This window comes from Pelodiscus sinensis, chromosome 3, assembly GCF_052426305.1.
Source record: "Pelodiscus sinensis isolate ZL-2025 chromosome 3, ASM5242630v1, whole genome shotgun sequence".
NCBI lineage: Eukaryota > Metazoa > Chordata > Testudines > Trionychidae > Pelodiscus > Pelodiscus sinensis.
In genome coordinates, this window is record NC_143054.1 from 153,935,940 (window position 1) to 153,961,063 (window position 25,124).

General features: G+C 42.2%; 1 protein-coding gene across 1 annotated transcript in view; it reads left to right on the forward strand.

Annotated features, from left to right (window-relative positions):
* SPATA17 (spermatogenesis associated 17) overlaps nucleotides 1-23,624 on the forward strand; it is a 239,796-nt gene extending 216,172 nt beyond the window's left edge. The window contains exon 10 of the mRNA XM_006137342.5: nucleotides 22,905-23,624. Within this exon, the coding sequence (XP_006137404.3) occupies nucleotides 22,905-22,985 (81 nt within the window). The 3' untranslated portion in view covers nucleotides 22,986-23,624. The remainder of the gene's footprint in view (nucleotides 1-22,904) is intronic.
* The last annotated feature ends 1,500 nt before the right edge of the window (nucleotides 23,625-25,124 follow it).

Sequence of the window (25,124 nt, forward strand, 5' to 3'; positions counted from 1 at the left end):
GCAGTTTTTTACTAAGAGATGGGGAAAAGCCGATTGGTGCATAGGAGCATGTGGATCAGCCAGAGACTCTCTTAGAGGAGAGTCTATTGATAGAGATTCGCTAGATTTTATTCAGGAGGAGAGGATGGAAGAGGATGGGTCAGATCAGATGAAAAACATTCACATAAAAAAGAATCTGTCACATCAGAAAAGGGCATACAATAAACAGTGACAAGTTTTTAAAGTGTTTGTACACTAATGCTTAGAAGTCTAAAAAATAAGATGGGTGAACTAGAGTGCATTGAGTTAAACGAGGATACTGATATAATAGGCATCACAGAAACCTGGTGGCGTGAGGACAATCAATCGGACACAATCATTCTGGGGTACAAAATATATTGGAAGGACAGAACAGATCGTGCGGGTGGGGGAGTGGCACTATATGTGAAAGAAAATTTAGAATCAAATGAAATAAAAATCTTAAATGAATCAACATGTTCCATAGAATCTCTATGGATAGTAATTCCCCGCTCTAATAAGAATATAACAGTAGGGATCTATTATTGACCACCTAACCAGGACAGTAATAGTGACTATGAAATACTAAGGGAGATTAGAGAGGCTATCAAAATAAAGAACTCAATAATAGTGGGGGATGTCAACTATCCCCATATTGACTGGGTACATATCACCTCAGGACGAGATGCAGAGACAAAATTTCTTAATACCTTAAATGACTGCTTCTTGGAGCAGCTGGTACGGGAACCACAAGGGGAAAGGCAATTCTTGATTTAGTCCTCAGTGGCAGGCAGGAATCTGGTCCAAGAGGTAATTATAATAGAACCGCTTGGAAATAGTGACCATAATATAATAGCATTTAATATTCCTGTGGTGGGAAGAACACCTTACCAGCCCAACACTGTGGCATTTAATTTCAAAAAGGGAAACTATGCAAAAATGAGAAGGTTAGTTAAACAGAAATTAAAAGGTACAGTGACTAAAGTAAAATCCCTGCAAGCTGCATGGACACTTTTTAAAGACACCATAATAGAGGCCCAACTTAAATGTATACCCCAAATTAAAAAACATAGTAGAAGAATTTAAAAAGTGCCACCATGGCTTAACAACCATGTAAAAGAAGCAGTGAGAGATAAAAAGGCATCTTTTAAAAAGTGGAAGTCAAATCTTAGTGAGGTAAATAGAAAGGAGCATAAACACTCCAAATTAAGTGTAAAAATACAATAAGAAAAGCCAAAAAGGAGTTTGAAGAACAGCTAGCCAAAAACTCAAAAGGTAATAACAAAATGGTTTTAAGTACATCAAAAGCAGGAAACCTGTTAAACATCCAGTGCGGCCCCTGGATGATCGAGATACAAAAGGAGCATTTAAAGACACCAAAGTCATTGCGGAGAAACTAAATGAATTCTTTGCTTCAATCTTCACGGCTGAGGATGTTAGGGAGATTCTCAAACCTGAGCCATTCTTTTAGGTGACAAATCTGAGGACTCATCACAGATTGAAGTGTCATTAGAGGAGGTTTTGGAATTAATAGATAAATTTAACAGTAACAAGTCACCGGGACTGGATGTCATTCACCCAAGAGTTCTGAAAGAACTCAAATGTGAAATTGTGGAACTATTAACTATGGTTTGTAACTTATCCTTTAAATCAGCTTCTGTACCCAATGACTGGAAGATAGCTAATGTAATGCCAATATTTAAAAAGGGCTCTAGAGGAGATCCCAGCAATTACAGACTGGTAAGTATAACGTCAGTACCAGGCAAATTAGTTGAAACAATAGTAAAGAATAAAATTGTCAGACACATAGAAGAACATAATTTGTTGGGCAAAAGTCAACATGGTTTCTGTAAACGAAAATCATGTCTTACTAAGCTATTAGAGTTCTTTGAAGGGATCAGCAAACATGTGGACAAGGGGGATCCAGTAGATATAGTATACTTAGATTTCTAGAAATGCTTTGACAAGGTCCCTCACCAAAGGCCCTTACGTAAATTAAGATGTCATGGGATAAGAGGGAAGATTCTTTCATGGACTGAGAACTGGTAAAAAGACAGGAAACAAAGGGTAGGAATAAATGTTAAATTTTCAAAATGGAGAGGGGTAACTAGTGGTGTTCTCCGAGAGTCAGTCCTAGGACCAATCCTATTCAACTTATTCATATATGATCTGGAGAAAGGGGTAAACAGTGGCAAAGTTTGGTGGCAAAGTTTGCAGATGATACTAAACTGCTAAGGGTAGTGTAGACCAAAGCAGACTGTGAAGAACTTCAAAAAGATATGACCAAACTGAGTGATTGGGCAACAAAATGGCAAATGAAATGTAATGTGGATAAATGTAAAGTAATGTACATTGGAAAAAATAAGCCCAACTATACATATAATATGATGGGGGCTAATTTAGCTACAACTAATCAGGAAAGAGATCTTGGAGTCATCGTGGATAGTTCTCTGAAGACGTCTACACAGTATCCAGCGGCAGTCAAAAAAGCAAACAGGATGTTAGGAATCATTTAAAAAGGGATAGAGAATAAGATGGAGAATATCTTATTGCCGTTATATAAATCCATGGAATGCCCACATCTTGAATACTGCATACAGATGTGATCTCCTCATTTCAAAGAAGATATACTGGCATTAGAAAAGGTACAGAGAAGGGCACCTAAAATGATTAGGGATTTGAAATGGGTCCTATATGAGGAGAGATTAAAGGGACTAGGACTTTTCAGCTTGGGAAAGAGGAGACTAAATGGGCATATGATAGAGGTATATAAAATCACGAGTGGTGTGGAGAAAGTGAATAAGAAAAAGTTATTTATTTGTTCCCATAATAAAAGAACTTGGGGCCACCAAATGAAACTAAGGGGCAGCAGGTTTAAAACAAATAAAAGGAAGTTCTTCTTCACACAGTGCATAGTCAATCTGTGGAACTCCTTGCCTGAGGAGGTTGTGAAGGCTAGGACTATAACAGGGTTTAAAAGAGAACTAGATACATTAATGGAGGTTAAGTCCATTAATGGCTATTAGCCAGTATGGGTAAGGAATGGTGTCCCTAGCTTCTGTTTGTCAGAGGGTGGAGATTGATGGCAGGAGAGAGATGGCTTGATCATTACCTGTTCGATTCACTCCCTCTGGGACACCTGTCAGAAGACAGGGTACTGGGCTGGATGGACCTTTGGTCTGACCCAGTTTTTCTGTTCTTATGTTCTTATGTTAACTACTACCCTTAAAATCTGGCACATAGCCAGAGGTATCACCAGCCTTTTTCTTCCTCTTTTAAAACAATTACTAATACTTCAAATCTTCTTCCAGGACACAGTAATTTCTTTCTTTCGTGTGTGTATATGCACAAGTGGAGAAGGGAGAAAAGATAGGACTGTAGAGAATAGATTTACAGATGAGATAAAACAGGATGTAGAAGAGTTATGGGAAAAGATAGGGTATGTCTACACTACAGAGTTTTTTCGGGAAAACTGCCGTTTTTCCGAAGAAACTTCAGTTACATCCTCACTGCAATCGCATTCTTCTGAAAGAAAATTGAAAGAACAGGGTTTTTTTTCTGACATTGGTAATCCTCATTCTACGAGGAAGAAGCCTGTTTCCAAAAGAGCTCTTTCGGAAAAAGGAGTGTGTGGACGAGGAAGAAAGAGTTCTTTCAAAAGAAGAAGAAAGAGGAAAAAACACAGGTGCTCTGGTGGCCACTCTGTCCATAGTAATCACAGCTGAAATGCTGTTGCACAAAAGCTTCCGCCTATCAAGGCTTAGCAAACGAAGGAGACTGCTGCTCTGCTGGATCAAGAGAAGTCTCGGCATGCTCCCTGATGACGAATGTGGATGAGTCACAGGAGTTGTACAGAGACAATAAAAGGAGAAATCACATGGCATAAACCCTCTTTCTGAGAAGCTCCTCTTTCTTTTCTTACCAGCTCCCCAACCATGATGAGTAGACAGACCCTCCAGAACCAACATGCCTTGGCTCCTTCTGCAACCCATATGCTTGTGTAAGTGTGTGAGTGCCTGAGGGCAGGAATGAATGTGTGTGAATGAGTGAATGAATGAAGATGTGTGTGTGGGTGGGCGTTTATTTGTGTGTGAGAGAGATAGCTGGCTCCCCCTTAGTTTAAACCTTTAATGGCAGCTCTATCCTCTTTAGTTTAACCATGTAGCGCATATAGTGGAGTGTTAATTCCTCTATCAATAAATCCATAGGGGTATGTCTACACTACCCCGCTAGTTCGAACTAGCGGGGTAATGTATGCATACCGCACTTGCTAATGAAGCCCGGGATTTGAATTTCCCGGGCTTCATTAGCATAAGCGGGGAGCCGCCATTTTTAAATCCCCGCTGCTTCGAACCCCGTGCAGCGCGGCTACACGGGGCTCGAACTAGGTAGTTCGGACTAGGTTCCTATTCTGAACTACCGTTACTCCTCGTGAAACGAGATGTACCGGTAGTTCGGAATAGGCACCCTAGTCCGAACTACCTAGTTCGAGCCCCATGTAGCCGCGCTGCACGGGGTTCGAAGCAGCGGGGATTTAAAAATGGCGGCTCCCCGCTTATGCTAATGAAGCCCGGGAAATTCAAATCCCGGGCTTCATTAGCAAGTGCGGTATGCATACATTACCCCGCTAGTTCGAACTAGCGGGGTAGTGTAGACATACCCTAGTAGTGTAAACCTAGGTGGTCTCCAGTGGGAGTTTTTTGGGTAACAAATGCAAGATAGTATCCATTCAGTGTGGACGCTATCTTTTGAAAAAGCAGATCACTTTCTCGTTGCTCTTTTGCAGTGTGGACACTCTCTCTCAAAAGATTTTTTTCCGGAAGATCTCTTCGGGAAATGCTTCTTCCAAAAGAAGCCTGCAGTCTAGCCATAGTGTTACATTGCTTAGTATTTGAGACTTTAACTATGTACAGGCAGTCCCCGGGTTAAGTACAAGATAGGGACTGTAGGTTTGTTCTTAAGCTGAATCTGTATGTAAGTCGGAACTGGTGTCCAGATTCAGTCGCTGCTGAAACTGACCAGCGGCTGACTACAGGAAGCCCGCGGCAGAGTTGCTCTGCCCCGGGCTTCCTGGAATCAGCCTCTGATCAGTTTCAACAGGCTGAATCTGGACTCCATTTCCGACTTACATACAGATTCAACTTAAGAACCCCAGGCATCCCCAAGTCAGCTGCTGCTGAAACTGATCAGCGGCTTTGCTCCGCTTTGCTCCCCGTCTCCCTGGTCTGTTGGTCTCCAGCAGACCAGGGAGACGGGGAGCAAAGCCTCTGAGGACGCCGGCAGTGGGGCAGCCGTGGCGCGTCTGGGCTGTCTGCTGCCCGCATGCTCCCGGGCTTTGCTCCCCGTCTCCCTGGTCTGGGGAGACATGGAGCAGAGCCGCGGAGCACGCGGGCAGCGCGACAGCCCAGATGCGCCGCGGCTGTCCCGCTGCCGGCGTCCTCAGAGGCTTTGCTTCCCGTCTCCTTGGTCTGCTGGTCTCCAGCAGACCAGGGAGACGGGCAGCAAACCCCATTCTTAACTGCGGATCCGACATAAGTCAGATCCGCGTAACTCGGGGACTGCCTGTACAGTTAAACACTTTTCCCTTAATCCGTGTTTTAATCAGGGGTCTCAAACTCCTGGCCCACAAGCCATTCCTGGTTGGAGTAGATTCAGTCCCATGAGTCCTAAGCAGGAGGGGGCTGTCCATTCCTGTTCTCCAATCCCCACCCCTTGCAATCACCCCTTTTCTTTCCCCACACTCCACGGCACTCTGTCCCACAAGGACGTGGCTTTCAGGATTACCAGGGATGGCCCACATACTGGGAGTTTGAGATTTATGTTCTTAATCCATAATCTCTGGCAGGTTTACAGAGACTACTTGCAGGTCCTGAAAGAGTATTGACAAATTCAACATCAAAGGGCATCATAACTTTTTTTGTGTTTAGAAAAAAATCAATCTAGAATTAGAAGATAATGTAATTATATGAAAAAATGGAGAACATTTCTTAAAAAGGAAATTTTTATTTAAGTCGTAGTTCTGATCTAGCTGCCTCCTCCTCCATTTATATTACCATTATAAGATCTTGTTTCAAACATTTTAACAGTTCTGAATAAAGAGTGGTTACTGAGGGTATGTCTTCACTTGCCAGTAGGTTGGTACTGCTGCAATCCATGCAATGAGTGTCAATTTACCTTGTCTAATGAAGACATGCTAAATTGATGGACTAGCATGTTCCATCAATTTGTGTACTCCACCTCCCCAAGAAGTATGAGGGAAGTAATTGGGAGATGCTCTCCTGTCAACATAGCAGGATAGCTATAACTGATCCTAACATCAACCTCAGATACATTATTCACGTAACTGAACTTGGTAAGTTAGAGTGATTTACCATGTTATTATAGACCAGCCCTAAGGCTGGAAAAGAGTTGGAGTACATCTTCTTATGCCCCAGCCTTCCAGTTCAAACTTAAAAAACAATGAATAGTTGACATTTTCAGTGCTTTCAGAGATATTGTACTGAGCGTTGCTTTTTTCAGAAATTTGCTCAAAAGCATTCATACTGAATGCTTGAAATTAAAGATTATGTTATTTACTGGGCTCATTTCTTAGCACTTTTTGTAAACATATTACTCTCTATTATCTAGGAAATAGGGTTTTTTAATATTTCAGTTGTTTACATATCGCAAATATTTCATTCTTCAAAGCTGGTGTAGTTCAGTTCTGTGGAAAGATTGAGGAATTAAATCCTTCTGCATATTTTATAGATTTATTTTTATTTCTGCACCTAAGCAGTGTCTGAAATAACATGGGTGGATAGCAAGCTTCAGCATTGTAGAACCAAGTTAGCACAGTCTCATTCTGAGATCCAGATTGCTCTCTCTTCTTTTATGGGTGTGTCCTGCCTTGCACTCTGAACAGAAGCCAAGCAGCTGGAATTACCTGGGGGAAAAGGAGAGGGGGCAGAGGAGCCTTTTTTAAAAGCAGCCCTACAAATCAGGGCTGTCGTCAGAGAGGAGGGAAGGGGCAGGGGACTGAGAGCTGCTGGCTGCCCAGGCTTTTTTTGTAGCAGCCCAACAAAACATGGGGCTGCCGCCGGAGAGAGGGAATGGAAGGGGGTGGGGGATGGAGTGCTGCCTGGTCAGCTGCCCAGGCTTTTTTTAAGCAGCCCCCCACTCTTGTCCACCTCTATTCTCCCCACCAAGCCCACCAGCTTACCTTTTCCCACTTCCAGCTACAGCATCAGGGGCACTGGAAGAAGTACCTAATTAGTGAAGGGCTGCAGGCATGCTGCTACATGGGTCTGCTAACAAGATGGGTGGGTCTTAACTTCTTCTTGTGCAGCCACGCAAGTGCACACCCTATAGGGAACTGTGGTCACAATCCAAACTCCTGCATCCCTACCCCAGGTCACACTCCCCTCCCAGACCCTGCACCATTCCTGCACCTCAGTCCGCTACCCCAGGTCACAATCCCCTCCTTCACCCAAACTCCCTCCCAGATCCCACTTCCCAGTCCCTTACCCCAAGCTTCTTTCTGCACCCAACCTCCATCTCAAACCCCCACACCTCCTTCAATAATATAATGAAAAAATGCAGCCCTTGACCACTTACCAAATTCCTGGAGAGGCCCCCCCATAAAAAATTATTGCCCACCCCAATCTACAGCCTTCTATCATGCCACAGACTAAATGTCCATAAAGATGCTGCTGCTGCACACTACGGGTACGTCTAGATTACAGGCTTTTGTCAACAGAGGCTTTGTCGACAGATACTGTCGACAAAGAGCATCTAGACTACATCCAGTTCTGCCGACAAAGTAAGCCACTTTGTCGACATGAGAGTGTAGATGCAAAGGACGGTGTAGATGCAATAACGCCTTCTGTCGACAGAACTCTGTTGACAAAAGGCGTTATTCCTCGTAGAATGAGGTTTACTGCCGTCGACAAAACTGCCGAGTTCTGTCACTTTTGTCAACAAAACCCTATAGTGTAAACACCGTAGAAGTCCTCTAGTGTACTCTGTGTACTGCTGATTAAACACCAGTCGGGAACATTCAGTGCACAGCAGCAAGGTTCACACAGAAGGTGCCCTTACACTTATCATGCCCTTGCACTCATCTAAGCTGTTCCAAGCTTGAATTACCCATAACCTGAAGTACAATCATAGCATCATAGAGTATTAGGACTGAAGGGACCTCGAGAGGTCATCGAGTCCAGCCCCCTGCTCTCATGGAAGGACCAAATACTGTCTAGACCATCCCTGATAGACATTTATCTAACCTACTCATAAATATCTCCAGAGATGGAGATTCCACAACCTCCCTGGGCAATTTATTCGAATGTTTGACTACCCTGACAGTTAGGAACTTTTTCCTAATGTCCAACCTAAACCTCCCTTGCTGCAGTTTAAGCCCGTTGCTTCTTGTTCTATCCTCAGAGGCCAAGATGAACAAGTTTTCTCCCTCCTCCTTATGACACCCTTTTAGATACCTGAAAACTACTATCATGTCCCCCCTCAATCTTCACTTTTCCAAACTAAACAAATCCAATTCTTTCAGCCTTCCTTCATAGGTCATGTTCTCTAGACTTTTAATTATTCTTGCTGCTCTTCTCTGGACCCTCTCCAATTTCTCCACATCCTTCTTGAAATGTGGTGCCCAGAACTGGACACAATACTCCAACTGAGGCCAAACCAGCGCAGAGCTTACCAAAATCCGCCTTCCTGAAATCCATTGTCTCTATTTTGCTGTTCTTCCGTCTACTCTTTCTTAGGATTGTGAACTCTATGATTCAGAGTACTGAAAATGTCACTCTACTAGAATCTGAAACACCCTCTAACAAGAAAAACAAATACAATTTAGAACACCTTCAACCTACTATAATTAAATCAGTTACCTACAACCTGTTAAAGCAATGAGGAGTCCTGTGGCACCTTATAGACTAACAGATTTATTGGAGCATAAGCTTTCGTTGGCAAAGACCCACTTCATTAGATGCATGTAGTGGAAATTCCAGAGTCAGGTATCTATAACCTGTTGAATTAAAAACTAACTTAGATGTCTTAAAAAAATCACATCATGCTTCCAGAAACCTGATCCAGAACAATGTCAAAAATGCCGAACTAGAATCACCTCTCAGTGTCAGATTCCACTTCAGATTAACTTGACCATTGTTTCACATCGTTCTGACTTTTACTTGGAAGGTTAAAAGTGGTTCTGGGTTAGAATTGTAACTTCAGAATTTGTTCCACTTTGGTTCCTGCTAACATGGTTCTGTCAAGACAGATACAACTTGATTGGAGCAATTGAAAGTGTTTTTTGTCTGTAGTCCAGGATGGTGTTGGGCAGTGTTCCCTCTAAGATTTTCCAACCATGAACCGAGTGAGTTTTGGCTTGTGCATCAATATTAAGGTCATGTGTGTTCGACTTGATGTGTGTTATCATGGCACCCAATTTATTAACACAAACACATTCCTGACTACCAGAGCAGACAATCCCCACCTGCCATGCAGCAAGCCCCATTCCCAGCAGCTGTAGCAGACCCCACCCAACCCCTCGCCATGCAGCAGGTACTGTTCCTGGCTGCCAAAGCAGACCCCGCTGCCCACCCCCAGCTCCAGCCATGCGGTAGGACCTGTTTCTGGCCACCAGAACAGACACTGCTCTTCTCCATATTACAGGTCCTATTCCCATCCTCAACCACCAAAATAAGCCCCAGCCCCCTTCCACGTGGCAGCCCCATCCACCAGAACAGGCCCCGCCTCCCTGCCAGCCCCAGCCACCAAAGAAGGCCTCCTCCCTCACCCCGCCCCAGCGGTTCTCTCACCATGCCATCTCAGCTGGCCTTGCCTGCTGAAGCAGCCACTTGTCACATGAGTGCTGCTGCACAGCTCTCCAGAGGAGGTGGGCGGGGAAGAATTGTTTGTGCATGGCCATGCAGACGCGCAGCTTAGCTGGAACATTGGTGGTGGGCTGGTTTGGTAGTGCACTACTGGCTCTTGTTTGGTTTCTGCTGGAAAGAGAACACTATGGTTAAACAGAGTAGACAATGAAAGAACATCTTATAAATACCATAAATCAAGATATTCCTAAATTCACTATTTTCTAGTACATATCTTATTGCCAGCAGTTGGAAAGTGAATGATCATCAGGTCAAAGTAGTATAAGGATGCAAAGTCTATGTTTACCTTCTCACCCCCTCACTTTTCATCAAAAGATTTAAAACAGTGTTTTGCTATGTGCACAAACGAGTAATGTTAGGCATAGTTCCACCTCACTTGGACTTAATATCCTCATAAAAGGTTTATTTATTATTCATCAGTGTGTTTTCATATTTGACAAATGTCATTTATACACCTTAGATAAATTAAGATGCAGCTACTAAATGTCTACTCCCTTTTAAAAATACTTTTTGAAAGTGGCCTGCAATAAATTTAGATTTGAATGACAATAGCAAATAAGTACCTCCTGGAATTCTGAATAGCAATCACACTAGTTCACCTGCACATTTGTTTTTTAGCCCAGATTCAGTAAAGTTCAAGGGTATCCAAGTATGAAATAGCCTGTGAAGAAATTCACATTGCTTCCTTAATTTAATTTACTTGTAAAAAAGACCACATTAGTTCAGAAAATGGAATATCATCTATTGGCAAATTTGGTTCAGATATAGATATTAGGCCTGTTTGGACACAGGCAGAACAAAAGTTTGGATAATGCAATTTCTCAGAATATTTTAATAATGTATATGAAAGTATAAGACATGTCCATGGTAATGTTTGCTTTTTAGATTGTGCTGAAGTATATTACACTTTTAAAGCTGAGGTTGGGATCTGAATTTGCCAAAAAGAGCATCCCCACCCTGATAAGTGGCTATGTAAAAATGCCATTTTCCTCTTCCATAAATCTGCTTACTGTGTTATACAGAGTTACAGTTGCATATATTTCATTAAAAAACAGGTTTTGTTTCTTTTTACAGCTCTGCAAAGCCCATGCACATGTGGGAGAAAGAGCTAGATAGATTCTAACCTGACTTCCATATCAGCAAGTCTTTTTAACCAAATTATAGGGCAGAATTCAGCTCTTATTTACACTTACTTGGACAACTCCAATGAATGCAGGTGGTTGCAGGTGTCCTTAAGGCTGAATTTGGACCAGAGATCATTATTACTGCTGAGATTACATAAGAAAAAAAAGTACTCTACTGTTGTCAGATCCCAGAGTAAGTTTAAGGCAGCATTTAATGGGAAATAATGCCATGTTCCAAGTCTTGATGTCCTTACCCAGTTTCTACTCAGTCCTTTCTCAGACAAAGCTCCCATGGAAGCTGGAAGCTGGTTTGCCCGAGGAAGGCTTTGTAAAAACTGAGTAAGGACATCCAGAAATGGCCCACTTAAACTGCTTGCTCTATACAGCTACTGTAAAATACCCAGTTTTTAATGAGAAGTGTTTACCAAATAATTTGCAATATTAAGCAATGATTTAAGCAGTCTCTCTCTTTTATCAAGCCATTGCTTGGCCCTTGAAGCTGTGCATGAGAGTAAAGGGATGTCCTTTCACTCTCCTACATGGACTACGTATACCATTGCTAGTAGTGTGGGGAGGAAAGTAGGCTTCACAGAACTGCTATGTCTCCCGTCCATCCTGTGCAGATATATCGGACAGGATAGGGTAGGGATTGGGCAGAGCCAAGGCTCCATTTTCAACACATCAGCCAGTACAGTATAGCTGTGGGAGAGGGAAGAGCAGTGTACAGATACAGATCTGACAGAGTACTTCCTCCCTAGAGCAGTAGGGAGATAATGGAGGCAGAGTCACAGTCTCCCCTGCCAAGCTGTTCCAGATTCTTTACCCCCTCACATTAGGCAGAGCATACAATAAGGATCTAGACATATGTCATTACCAGATTAGTCCTTTTTTTCAAATTCATCAGCAGTAATTAGAAACCTTTCATAATTTTAGCAAACACTGCCTTCATTTGGTTCTTTCGTTTATAACTCCAGAAGTGGTAAATAAACATTTAAACAGTGAACATTTTCAGGCTTAACAAAATTTAAGTATAATTATAACGAAATATTTGTTGCACATTTAAATAGCAATTAATTTTTTCTCCCTCTGTCTGCATGGCCCTCAGAAAAATATAAAATTGGTTTTTGTAATGACTAGGCAATATCACTTTTTATTTTAAGATCTAATGACAAGTTGATTCAAAAGGTAATATTTTCACTTATAAAGTCAATAAAGTAAGTTGAAAATTTCTCTCTACGTTAGTCAATTTTTTTAAAATCAGTTCACTGTCATTGTTGTTTGCATTTGTAGGAGATAATTAGGGATTTAACTAGATATCACATTTGGAACTTGTCAAAAATTTCCATTAAGTCTAAGTGCAAAAAAACCAGCCAGTTAAGGATGAAAATTGCAAGGAATAGAGGAACACAATATGTGGGCTGGATTGTGACAAGTTGCTCTGCTGGTGCAGGGCCCTTTCCTTACTTGAATTCCTGGGCAGAGGCTAGTTGTGATTTCATTCCTTGTACTCACCTGGGTGAACTCACTGTAGAAAGGAAATAATTGTTTAGAACAGGGCTACGTAACATGCGGTCCGTGGGCCGCATACAGCCCGCAGCCTGTTTGTTTGTGGCCCGCGAGTGGGAGCCAAAACAAAAAAGTAGTCAATATAATACTCTTCTGTTGATAAGTGTTTTAGAAGTTAAATTCCTGGACTGTCATTGCTCATTAAAAGAGCTGTCATATGGGTAGAAATTGGGTAAATATTGCATTTTATTAGTATCAGCAGAACTGACTTACATGGGGCCTACGTGTTGTATGCTCTTGCCTTAATCTTTCTATTCATAGAATCATAGGGTTGCTAGACACCTCAGGAGGTCGAGTCCAGCCCCCTGCCCAAAGCAGGACCAATCTCAACTAAATCAGCTCAGCCAGGGCTTTGTCAAGGCAAGACCTAAAAACCTCTAGGGATGGAGATTCCACCCCCTCCCTAGGTAACCCATTCCAGTGCTTTCCCCACCCTCCTAGTGAAATAGTTTTTCCTAATATCTAACCTAGACCTCCCCACTGTAACTTGATCTTCCCCACTGTATGCATGCCCATCAGTGTGAAAGAAGCTATTTATTTTCATATATATCTGCATGTACATGCAATCACACTTAAGTTGTGACCCTCGGCATGTGCTGTGAGTATCATTGTGGCTCCTGGGGCTTCCAAAGTTGAGTAGCTCTGGTTTAGACTATTAGCCATTCCAAAGACCTGGGGATATGTCCAGCACCTTTTTCCCCTTCCCACTGCATCAGCCTCCTAACAAGGAGAGTACACACTACATCCTGTAAAATATTTCAGTGAAATTCTACCATTGCAAGGAACTTCCAATAGGCACTGTGCTGCCCTGAGTGTCAATATCACCACACAGACACTACGAAGTCCAGTGTCTAATGCATTCCTTTGTTAGCATAGCCTATTTTAAGTGACTCAATTGGTTAACACATTAGCTTTTCAACTTTATAGCCTCAAGTCACAGGAGATCTGTCTCTGGTTTGTGGACTTTAATCCACATCAGAAAGTCACAGAAAACACTATTATGTCAGTCATTTGCACCTAGTACTTCCTGGCTAATTAATTGGAGGGGCTGTCCACAAGAAATAGTTCCTGCTACCCATGAGAAGTGGGGAGCCATTATTAATGTCCCAGCTCATATCTCTCAGTAGATCTGATGAGCAATGCTGCTTAAGGTGCCTAAATGTACTAGTGGGAATTAAAAATTATAGTCCAGACCCCTTTCACTAGCTGAAATATTGTAAACTTGTATCACTGAGGCCAGGATTGGTGTCAACGTACTTTGTGTGAAAAGTGCAATAGAAGCATTAGTATTTGACAGCCCTGTTTGAAATAAGTGAAATTAATGGAGCTCTTTTCATATACGACAAGGCCATGGCACCCCTTTCATGCTGCTTACAGACAGAAAAAAGTCAATACTTTTTTATTACTTGACACTGACCTACATTTTGCACTACAAGTGCCAGGCCCACTAATTGGTTTCAGTTGTGAGAAAAGTTTGCCCCAAAGAAACATTGGAGCAGATAAATCAATCTTTTTTAGGGTAGCTTAGTGGGTTTTGAGCACTTGAAATGACATTTGTGTTGTATTGACAGAATGGGTTGTTAAACTCATTTTGTCATGTCAGGAGCCCTTGTACTAGTTGGAAATGCTGTTAACCAGTACTGATAAATTTACAAAGCAAGAACTAAGCTAGATCAACATTTTACTTTTATAACAGAGTCCTACTTCTGGTCTACTTCTTTTGTTAGTAATCTCTGTGGCTGTTGTAGAAGTATGAGGTTTATAAGGACAGTTTGGTTTAAAACTCTAATTTTATTATCATTGGCACTCACATCAAAGACATACTTAGACACGGAAACCTAGAGTTATATAGAAAGGATTGTTCTATATCACTGATTATTTTAAACAGTATTCTTGATCGAATTCTTCTTTAAAAATAAATGACATGATATGTTTCAGGATATTGACTCAAATTGGAAGCTAAGCAGTGGTGGTAATCTATGGGGCTGTCTTGTAGATTGCCCAGGTTGGCTCAGAAAAAACCTTGCTGTTGTGAATCATGAGTCTAGGGAAGAGGTTGTTCATTGCAGAGGTTACAAAATTAACCTTGGGAGCAAAATTATGTGGTGTAGTTTCAATCTGTCATGATAATCGAGGTACCCCCTTAAAAGTGGAACTTTTATCACCACAGACAAAGGACATTCAAAGTTCACACCATGAACCATACCGTTCCAAGTTCAGCAACTGCCCGTCCACTTCATAGGGTATGTCTACACTACAAAGTTAGTTCGAACTAACGGACGTTAGTTCAAACTAACTTTCATAGGCGCTACACTAGCGCTCCGTTAGTTCGAACTTAATTCGAACTAACGGAGCGCTTAGTTCGAACTAGGTAAACCTCATTTTACGAGGATTAAGCCTAGTTCGAACTTACTAGTTCGAACTAAGGGCTGTGTAGCCCTTAAGTTCAAACTAGTGGGAGGCTAGCCCTTCCCAGGTTCCCCCTGGTGGCCTCTCTGGGCACAACCAGGAAAACTCTTCTCCTCTCCCTCAGCCCCGGGCCCTTAAAGGGGTAGACTCTGGCCAGACGGCACTAGTCAGCCAGCCCTGCCAGCAGTCTCTGCCCCTGAGCCGCATGATGAGCTAGGCAGCCAGTGGCAGCGAGCCGTCCCCTGCCCAGTCCCCAAGCACCCAGGGGCCAGCCAGGAGCCGTAGACGGTCTAGTGAGGAGGTCATGGACCTCACTGAGGTTTGGGGGCAGGCCCCCAATGTCCATGATCTCCGCACTAGGAGGAATGCGGCCGTCTATGGCCGCATAGCAGCCGCCATGGCCAGCAGGGGACACAGGCGCACCCAGGAGCAGGTGTGCATTAAGGTGAAACAGCTGTGGCAGGGGTACGCCAGGGCCACAAGGGGCGGCGCCGTTGCAGGGGCTGCCACCTGCCCCTACTTCGCTATTGGGGGGCACCAACTATTGGGGGGCAGGGCGGTCCGTGCCAGCCCGGGGGACATCAAGCCGGGACTAGAGGGCCCTGACCTGGGCGCACCAGAGGGGCCACCGCCAGCTGTTCCAGCAGGGTCGTCCAGGGAGACCGTACCGGGTAAGTACTTTGAATTAAGTAGTTCGGGGGGGGGAGGGAGACCAGAGACCGCGTGCGTGGGCCATGCCTTCCACGGATCACGCAGACACCTGTGCACGTGCGAGCACGTGCCATGCCACCCTTGGGCAGGTGGCTCCAGCTGCGTCACACCCAGGGGCCATTGCCCAATAGGCACATGCTTGTGCAAAGAGACATGACATGCTCCCGACCCCAGGGAAGGACCCAGCAGGATGATTTCCCTTCACATGTCCCCTCTACACGGAGGCAGGGGACATCTCCCCTTCCCCCCGCCGCCCCGGCCACACTATACATGGCACAGGGACATGGGTGCGGTCTTGGGGCAGCTCCCAGTCCCGGGGAGAGCCAGACATCCTGACCATGGCCTCTGTACAAGCACAGCGGCTATGACGGTGCAGGACATGGTCACCCTCACGTTGCGGAGTTGGGGAAGGGGCTGGGCATCATCCTCTGCGTCCCCAGGGAGAACTGACCACTTCTCTTCTCTCTCTACAGCTGCACCAGCTGCTTGTGCAGGGCGCACCACCCCGCCTGGGACATGCTCCCGCACCCACGGCCTGCTCCAGACCGCCAGCACGGAGCAGGAGTACCGGGACCAGCACCTGGGGGCCCTGCGAGCCGTGCACCGCACACTACAGGCCTGGATGAGGGAAGACCTGCAGGTCCGCCACGAGCTGCTGGCTGAGCTCCGAGGGCTGAGCACCAACCTGCAGCTCCTGCTGCAGAGCATGGTGCCCCGTGCTGGTCCTGCGCCTGCTGCCCCCCCAACTGCTGTCCCTCCTACCACTCCTGCTCCCCCTCCCACCTCTCCCTCCTCAACCCCCACAACCCCTTCCTCAATGTCCACACCCCCCACCTCAACCTCTGCACCCTCCACCCCATCCCCCCAGGGTCGCCGAGGCCCCCTCCCTCGTTGTGCTGGGAGGCGGTTGGCCCGGCGAGACCCCCACCCCTGATCCTTCAGTTTCCCCACCCCCTCCTTTCCCTTGCTTCCCCCTTTCAGCTCCCTCCTCCCAGTTTTCCCCCTCCCCCTCCCACCCTCTCTCTTCCCCTCTCCCACCTCCTTTTCCCAGTTTCCCCGAGTTTTGTTAAATAAACAGAGTTTCTATTTTTGAACACACATGTCCTTTATTTTGTACATCAAGAAGAGGAGCTAGGGAAGGGTAAGTGGAAGGAGGTGAGGGAGGACTGGGGCACGAGCCCCCGATGGGGAGGACTGGGCTGGCTCTGCGGGCTTCTGGGGGTGGAAGCTCTCCTGCAGCCCCCCCAATTGCCCCCTCTCCGCAGATGGCAGCCTGCGGCAAGTGCAGCCGGGCTGATGGCCGAGTGGTGTGATGTGCCCAGTGTGGGTAGTCCGGGCACTCCAAGCCAGGACTGCTTTGCAAGCGGGGCACCCCTGAGAACTGTCTGTCCGGGGTGGGGGTCGGGTCCCTTTAAGCTCAGCCCTGGGCTAGCCTGAGGCAGCATCTCCACGCTCTAAGTCCTCCTCTGATGCCCTGCCGGCACTGCTTCCGGCCATCCTTAAGCCCAGTTCAGGGTCCACTATGTGTGGACATGCTAGTTCGAATTAGCAAAACGCTAATTCGAACTAGTTTTTTAGTCTAGATCCGTTAGTTCGAATTAGCTTAGTTCGAATTAACTAATTCGAACTAAGTTAGTTCGAATTAACATTGTAGTGTAGACGTACCCATAGTTAATTATGGGCTTCATGCAGAATTATGGAGGGAATTCTATGGTCTATAGCAGGAGGCCAGAGTAGATTATTATAATGGTCCAGTCTAGTCTTAGCATATAAAAATTTGGGAGGTAAAAAGGTGTTGCTTTCTGCCTACTTTTGTTTTGGATTAAAGTCATTGGCTTTCCTTTTTCAAGCTGATACTTAACTGTTGTTCCAACCTCTATTACATATTGCTTGATGAGACTATTTTTGATTACATGCATTTTTATGCACTGTACTCACCATATTATGGTTGAACGAAATTGTTAATAAAAAAATTCTCAGGAAATATGAGGGGCCATCTTCAAGCACCCTTCAAACAGCTACCCATTTGTGCATGTATGCAAACATGATTTATCTCTCCAGATAGTTCGCACATACAAGTGATAAATTTTACATGTGCAAAGATGATTTATGTTCAAAAAGGGGAGCAGTTGCTTGTAAATTCTGTTATTTGTGTGCAGTCAGTTGTGTGTGCAAAATGGATCATGTGCTTTGAACATTAGATGTAATTAAAATCTTGGATTTCAATTTTGAAGCCATTTTATAAAATGTTGCTGAACCAGAAGTACCAATTGCTCTCAATCAGATGTAAAGTTTCTTTGGAATTCATTTTTATCAACAACATCCTCAATGTAAACTACTTTAACATTAATTGTACATTTTTTGACAAAGTCTGTATTGTGATCACAGGAGTTTGCTCACCGAATCAGTTCTTTGCTAGCTGACTATATGCTGCCCCTTTTTTAAAATCCCTTGTCTGCTCATCACCTACGGACATGACAATCAAGTAGTCAACACATTGAAAAGGTCTCCAAGTCTTTAGCAGTCTGACTACAGCAGCTTATAGTTTCCCTCACTAAAATAATTCAGAGATCAGTATGTTTGAAAATGAAAAATGATTTTTTTATTTGGTTTGGGGGTTTAAAAAAGAACAGTTATGAACTGATCTCATCCTGCTTTCTGGCCAATCTGTAGAGAATACAGGTCAGATCCCACTGGCTACAGCCAAGGCGCACACAGCACAAATTAAGAAAGGTGTGATGCAAAAGTTACATGAAGCTTACCTTTGTATCTTACTACCTCAGACTGTCCGGTGTGGCATCGACCCCAGATGTAAATTAGAGCAGACTAGCAGTACACTAATGTAGACCAACTGCAAAGCAGTCATAAATAGCGGAAACAGCAAAGGACTGGCAAGCTAAAAGACAGTGTGGACCGTACCTCTTTTCCTCCTTCCATGTCCCCACATTAACAGCTGGGGGGACGGGTTGTGTGGAATTCTGTACATCTTCTTTGTGTCACTTAATTGGGGTAATTCTCTCAGGGCTAGACATGCTGACTTCATAGGCAGAATCCACCAACAATACTTTGCAAAGTGGCCTCACTGGATGGGAGGATGTAGCCATCTATTTCACTATTTTCTATTATACCTGTTAGAGACATGCACAGGAAATGGCAAATGCAGCTGGAAAATCAATCACAGGTATGCCATCTGGAAAATGGCCCTACTTACATATTGCTATTGAGTTTTATGGCAAGAGCCTTTTGACTGTGTTGATTAATTGTATAGCCAATGGATTGAATACGCTTGTAGTTCATTCTGAAAAATGTTCAAGAGACCAAATAACCAAACTTAGACAAATGTATTGTTTAAAGACAAAACAGTACAATGCGAAAAGGAAACATGAATGGCCCTCCTTCTGGGAAACAGGTCTTATCACATGACATGTTCATCATACATACAAGCTGTGTGCTTTGGAAATATGCATTTAAAAAAGCTATTTTTACAGTATAACATAACAATGTATAAAACTCTCTGTATGTCACTAAAATCCAGCCGATCAGTTAGTAACAATTCCTTAACTTATTGTTATGTTACATACTTTGTCTCTGTTTTGGGCTATATTCCAAAATGGGTGAATGTAATTATACTAAGACATTGAATGAATGTATCTTGATTTTGACAGATTTCATATTTTTGTTAGCACCAAAGCTGACTTCAGCTTGACAAAGAGTTATGGGATACGTCCCATGAGTGAAGCAGAATACCGTTCAAATATAAAACAATGTATAATATATATTAATGGTGTGCAATTCATATATAACAACTGATTTAAGAGAAATATCTTTTCATGAGCACGGTCTGAATATATGAAAGACATTTGCTCCCATGTTAGAATAAAACTGTATCTTTAAATTGAGACTTTGCCAAGTAGCTTGAATGTAATTTATAGTTTAAAATTCAGATGTATTCACTTTACCTTCTCTGAGTTGTCATGCATTATTTTGTCATCAGAGCTAAATGCCAGTTCCTGGCCTCCAGCTCCTTTCTTTTCGTGCTGTTTCCATGGCACAGAAGGATACAGGGGTACTCTAACAGGAAAACATAAAGTCAGCTTTATGGTACCCACTCTCCTGGCAGATGTTTAGTGGGGGCAGAATGGGATGTGGCCAGACATGTACTACACTCCAATGATCCCTTGTTAGCAAACTTAGAGTAGTTCCTAGGCTGTTTTAAGTAGCAATAAAGAATAGGAAAGGAAGAGAAATGATAAGGCACTATAGAAACATCCAGTTTGGGGCAATAAGCAGATGTGCACACCCCACAGGCACACATACTCCAAAGCCAAGGCATGCAAGGGTAAGCTGAAGCAGAGCTTCCTGTGACTTTTTCCTTTTAGTGCACCAGCAGAGCAGAGTCATAATTAAGCTTTCTATATTTATGTAAGTAAATTATGTTTATGTAAATAAATTACTAGGCTTTTTTTTTTTTTTTTTTGGCTAAAAACATGTCCATATTTTTTCCTCTGTTGCAAACGTGATGGATCTATCTATTCAGTGTATTTTATATACATCTTTAATTGGTCTAACTGCATTGTCATCAGTGAATTTATTTACCCTATCAAACTGTGAAGTCTTGCCTACATGTGGTCATACATAATTGCTGTCACCATGATCAGGGCCAGTTGTTTAAATACTCAGTTGTGAGTATCCAGTGAAATAGCTTTAAATAACAAGATAAACAGTACAGCTGCCAACCCAAAGTAATCTTACACTGAGGGGGTAAGTAGCACAGAAAATTTCCTCTTTGTCATTTTAACTTGGGTTTGAAGCTAGACCTGGGCTTAGTTCCAGCTCAAAAAGCCGTTCACTTCAAAGGCTCCTAAATCGTCCCAAGGAGCTAATTTTGGCAGTCAATTGTTTTTGTTTGGCCAGGCATCCTAATAGCAAAAGCTGTCTGCTCTGGCAAATGAAGACTTCTTGTTCAGAACCACCATTTCCAATTTTTCCTGATAAAAGACGAGAGATGTTTGCTAATAGCCTTTCTCCTCCCCTCTCCTCCACAAAAAAAAAAAAAAAAAAAAAAACCTAGTGTGTTTTTAAGTATTTACAATTTATTTAAAATTAAAAGGAAAAATAGTTTATTTTTCTACAGGAACATTAAAATATTTTCCCTGATCAAAACTACAGAACAATTAACACCATTCTTAAATTCTAGAATAATTTAGCTGCTAACAGAATTATAATGATAATATCAGTGATAATGATACTACTTATGGAACTAGAGCACCTTTATGTGTATGTGACATTTTCTATCCACCTGCACCAATGATATCAGTATGGTGAACTCAGCAAATCAATCTCAGGGGTAGCCATGTTAATCTGTAACTTTAAAAACAATTAAAAATCCTGTGGCACCTTAGAAACTAACAAAAATTTATAGACTCATGAGCTTTTAAGGGTAAAACCCACTCCATCAGATGAATTGAAGTGGAAATAACAGAAACCAAGATAATTTATATAACAGCAGAAGAAGTACCTGTCAATTGTAGGATCCATGTTAATGAGGCTAATTAAGTGGGCTGCATGTGTTCCATTCAGAGTTTTTTATATGAAAACACAGATGTTAAAGGCAGGCAAAATTGACTTTGTAATGTGCCAACCAGTTAATGTCTTTATTCAAGCCTAGGGTAATAGCGTCTAAGTTGTAGATTCAGGGGGTAGCCGAGTTAGTCTGTTACAGAAAAAAACAACAAATGGTCTGGTAGCACTTTATAGACTAACAAAACATGTAGATGGTATCATGAGCTTGAAAAAGCATGAAAAAGAGGCCAGCACACCTTGTTATGATCACTTTAACCCAATGGCTGTGTCTACATTGGCATCCCTTTCCAGAAAAGGGATGCCAATGTAGACACAGCCATTAAGTACAACACTTGGAACTTTCTAGTGTAATGGGACACATTGTAGCTGCTCACAGTTGGGTTAATTAGTGTGAAAAATAATTTAGAATCCTGGAATCATTTCGCTTGGTTGCTTGTGGAGTATATTTCCATTACACGACTATCTTAACAGCACAAAGCCTGTACTTTGTGTTCCAAATTTTGTTCGCTTTACTTATGCAAGAGTCCCCCCTTAAAGAAAATAGGACTATTCTGTGAATGAGGCAAGCACTATTCAGTCCTGTATCTTTTCTGTCATATGTGGGGCCTTGGCCAAAATGCTTTTTTAAAATATTTCTTTACTTATTTCTATACTTGTTCATTCTTTCATACAAATTTTCATTTACTTACAAATTGAACACCCTTATTTTACATTTCCTAAACGTGGAACATTTTAAATATTTTAAAAAATCCTATTGGATCTAATCTGAGATTTTCTGCTTAACTTTTCCAGAAAGGAGGATTAGTTTAGTTTAGCATGATTTGCAAAAGGCTATATATAACCTTCAGTCTGTGTGGCAGAGAAATACAATGTATATTACTTACAGTTATGTGCAGCTTATAGTACAAATCTATTTTAATTAAGTCTGTTACTCCAGAATTTTCTCCCCGTATATAATGTACATGTTGATGTGTTTCACAATGTCATATGTAAGCTTTAGAATAGTTACTAAGGGTGCGTCTACACAGCAATGTTATTTCAGAATAACGGCCATTATTCCAAAATAACAATGCAAGCATCTACACAGAAAATCTGTTATTTCTAAATAAATTCAAAATAACGGACAGCTTATTCCGACTTCTGTAAACCTCATTCCACGAGGAATAATGCCTCTTCTGAAATAATTATTTTGGAATAGCAGTATGTGGATGCTCCACTGCTGCTATTTTGAAATAGCTCCTCCCCAGGGCCATTCCAATTAATTACTCCCCAGTGCCTCCTGGGTCTTTAAATTGAAGTAGCACATCTGCATTAGGGGAGCCTGCCTCAAACTAATTTTGAGGCTTCCCTGTACTGTAGACGTGCTATTTCGAAATAAGCTATTTCAGAGTATTTCTTGCAGAATAGCTTATTTTGAAAGAAGCATGCAGTGTAGACTACCCTAAATATTTTTGTGCCTACCATCCATCCTAAATTATATCTCCTGTAATGGGAAAATTCGAACAAAAGAAAGGCCAGTGGAACTGTACAGTATCTACAGAACTATACTAAAAAATAAAAGTGTGTGTTTGGGGGTGGAGGAACAAAAATACCCAAACTTAACTGTCTTTTTTTCTCTCTGGTTTTTTTCTAGGACTTTGAAACAGTATTTCCATCCATTAATCTCTTCAATAAGTTTGGTCAAACATATTCCAAAGCTGGGCAAATAGTGTAAGCAGCTATCTATACTGTGTCTATTCTATCCAATATAAGAACATCTGATAAGCTATAAAAATAGCAATAAAGATCTTTGAGAAAATGCAAAGCAGAATGTTGATTAAATTTCCTACAAGAATTGTGAATGTTTTCCATTAAATATTGTATGTTATGAGTCTAATAAAGTAATAATTTAATCTAGTTACATGTATAATAAAGTAGTTCTTTAATGGTTCCCATTAACTTGATCTTTTAGAATTGTAGTTTTAATATTAAAAATCCTTTTATAGTTTTGGCAAATGTAAGGAATTAGGAAAACGGTCTGACTTTTACTTTTATAATAGTATATATACAAATTGTATTATAGTATATATAGTAATTAGGGTGCACCTGCACAGCAGGGCTTAACTCAAAATAAGCTATGCAAATTGAGCTATGTCACCTGTGTAGCTTATTTCAAAATAGCTTATTTCCAAGTTAGGAGCGTCTATACAGCACTTATTTCAAAATGGAGCATGCTTCCTCTGACTTCTCGTGCAATGAGGATTACAGGAGTCGGAATAAGAAGTCCTCCAGCTTCATAATATTTCGACATTATTTCAAAATAATTGCTTGCAGTGTAGATGCAGACCAATAATGTTGCTGCGTAGACGTACCCTTAATGAAAAAATTATGGCTAAGGTCCTGCAACTGTGATTATTAAAATTACGTAACTGGTGTTAACTACAATACAAATATTATTTTATCTGAAACATGTAAACCTTGAACTAGCAGATGGAAGAATCTACAAATGTTGAAATTTTTTCCTTTGGGGCCTGACCAACCTCTTTTATAATCACTGGATTGGGTCATTAATACACAGATTACTTTTTTAAATACTTCAGCTTTTCTGTGCTTGATATAACTCTGCATAGTTAAGAAAGAAAAACTGCAATTCTGTAACACTCACGTATTAGCTTGTGAGCAAATCCATTTCAACGTATTTACAGTATTCTGTGCATTTCATTTTACTCTTGGTCCAAAAATATCTCTTGTTATAACCAGATTGGCACAAGGAAGAATGTTGCAAAACAACCATTGCAAATGGCTGAGGATGAACACATTTTTGATCACACAAAATTCAGTCAGGTTACCATCTCTCACGTGCATTTTCACTGGTGCTTGCTCCTGCAAGGTGCTGAGACCCTTGGTTCACATTAACTGTAATGGGAAGCAAGAGTGCTCATCACTTCCTGGAGGGAAGAGTTACACACCTTTCAGGACTGGCCTGTAATTTGCCTCTTCAAATAATAATGCCAGTGGATTCTGTTTTCATAGCACTTTGCAGTCTGAATGCTCTGAGAGATACTGTATTTTTCTCTGTGTGTAATTTGAAATATTTGCAACTACCCTTTTCAACTGAAAAAAAACCTTTTTTTATTAATGAATTTTTATAACGTGGGTCTATTGTCTTCTCCAAATGAGCACACAGCTCTCATTAATGCCTGGTATTATTCACCCGTGGGATTGTCTCTACAGTAAGACTGAACCACTGCTGACAGACCCTTGCAGTAGCAAGTTTACCTGAATAAGTATTGAAAATAGCTAGTATAGACAGGTACAATGTATGTTCAAACCCACTTCCAGAAAGTCCCAGATTTGTGGGAACCAGAGGACAAGAGAACCCTCAGGATATGTCTATGCTATGGGACAAAATTGAATTAAGATACGCATCTTCCGCTACATTAAATGTGTAGCTGACACTGAAGTAGCTTAACTCAACTTTTGGTGCTGTCCACACTGCAAGAAGTTGAAGGGAGCACACTTTCCCTTCAACTTCCCTTACTCCTCATGGAAGCAGGCATCAAAGAGAGCACCCCCTCAGTTTGAATTAGCTGTTTTAACTAGACCCGCTAATTCGAACCCTGGAAGATCAATCATACTCTGTAGTGTAGACGTACCCTTAGAGAGTAGAAGAACATAAGAATGGCCATACTGGGTCAGACCAAAGGTCCGTCTAGCCCAGTATCCTGTCTTCCCACCATGGCCAATGTCAGGTGCCCCAGAGGGAATGAACAGAATAGGGAATCATCAAGTGATCCATTCCATCTCCCATTCCCAGCTTCTGACAAAAGATCAGAGGAAAAACATATTTTAAATTATAGCAGTACAAAACATT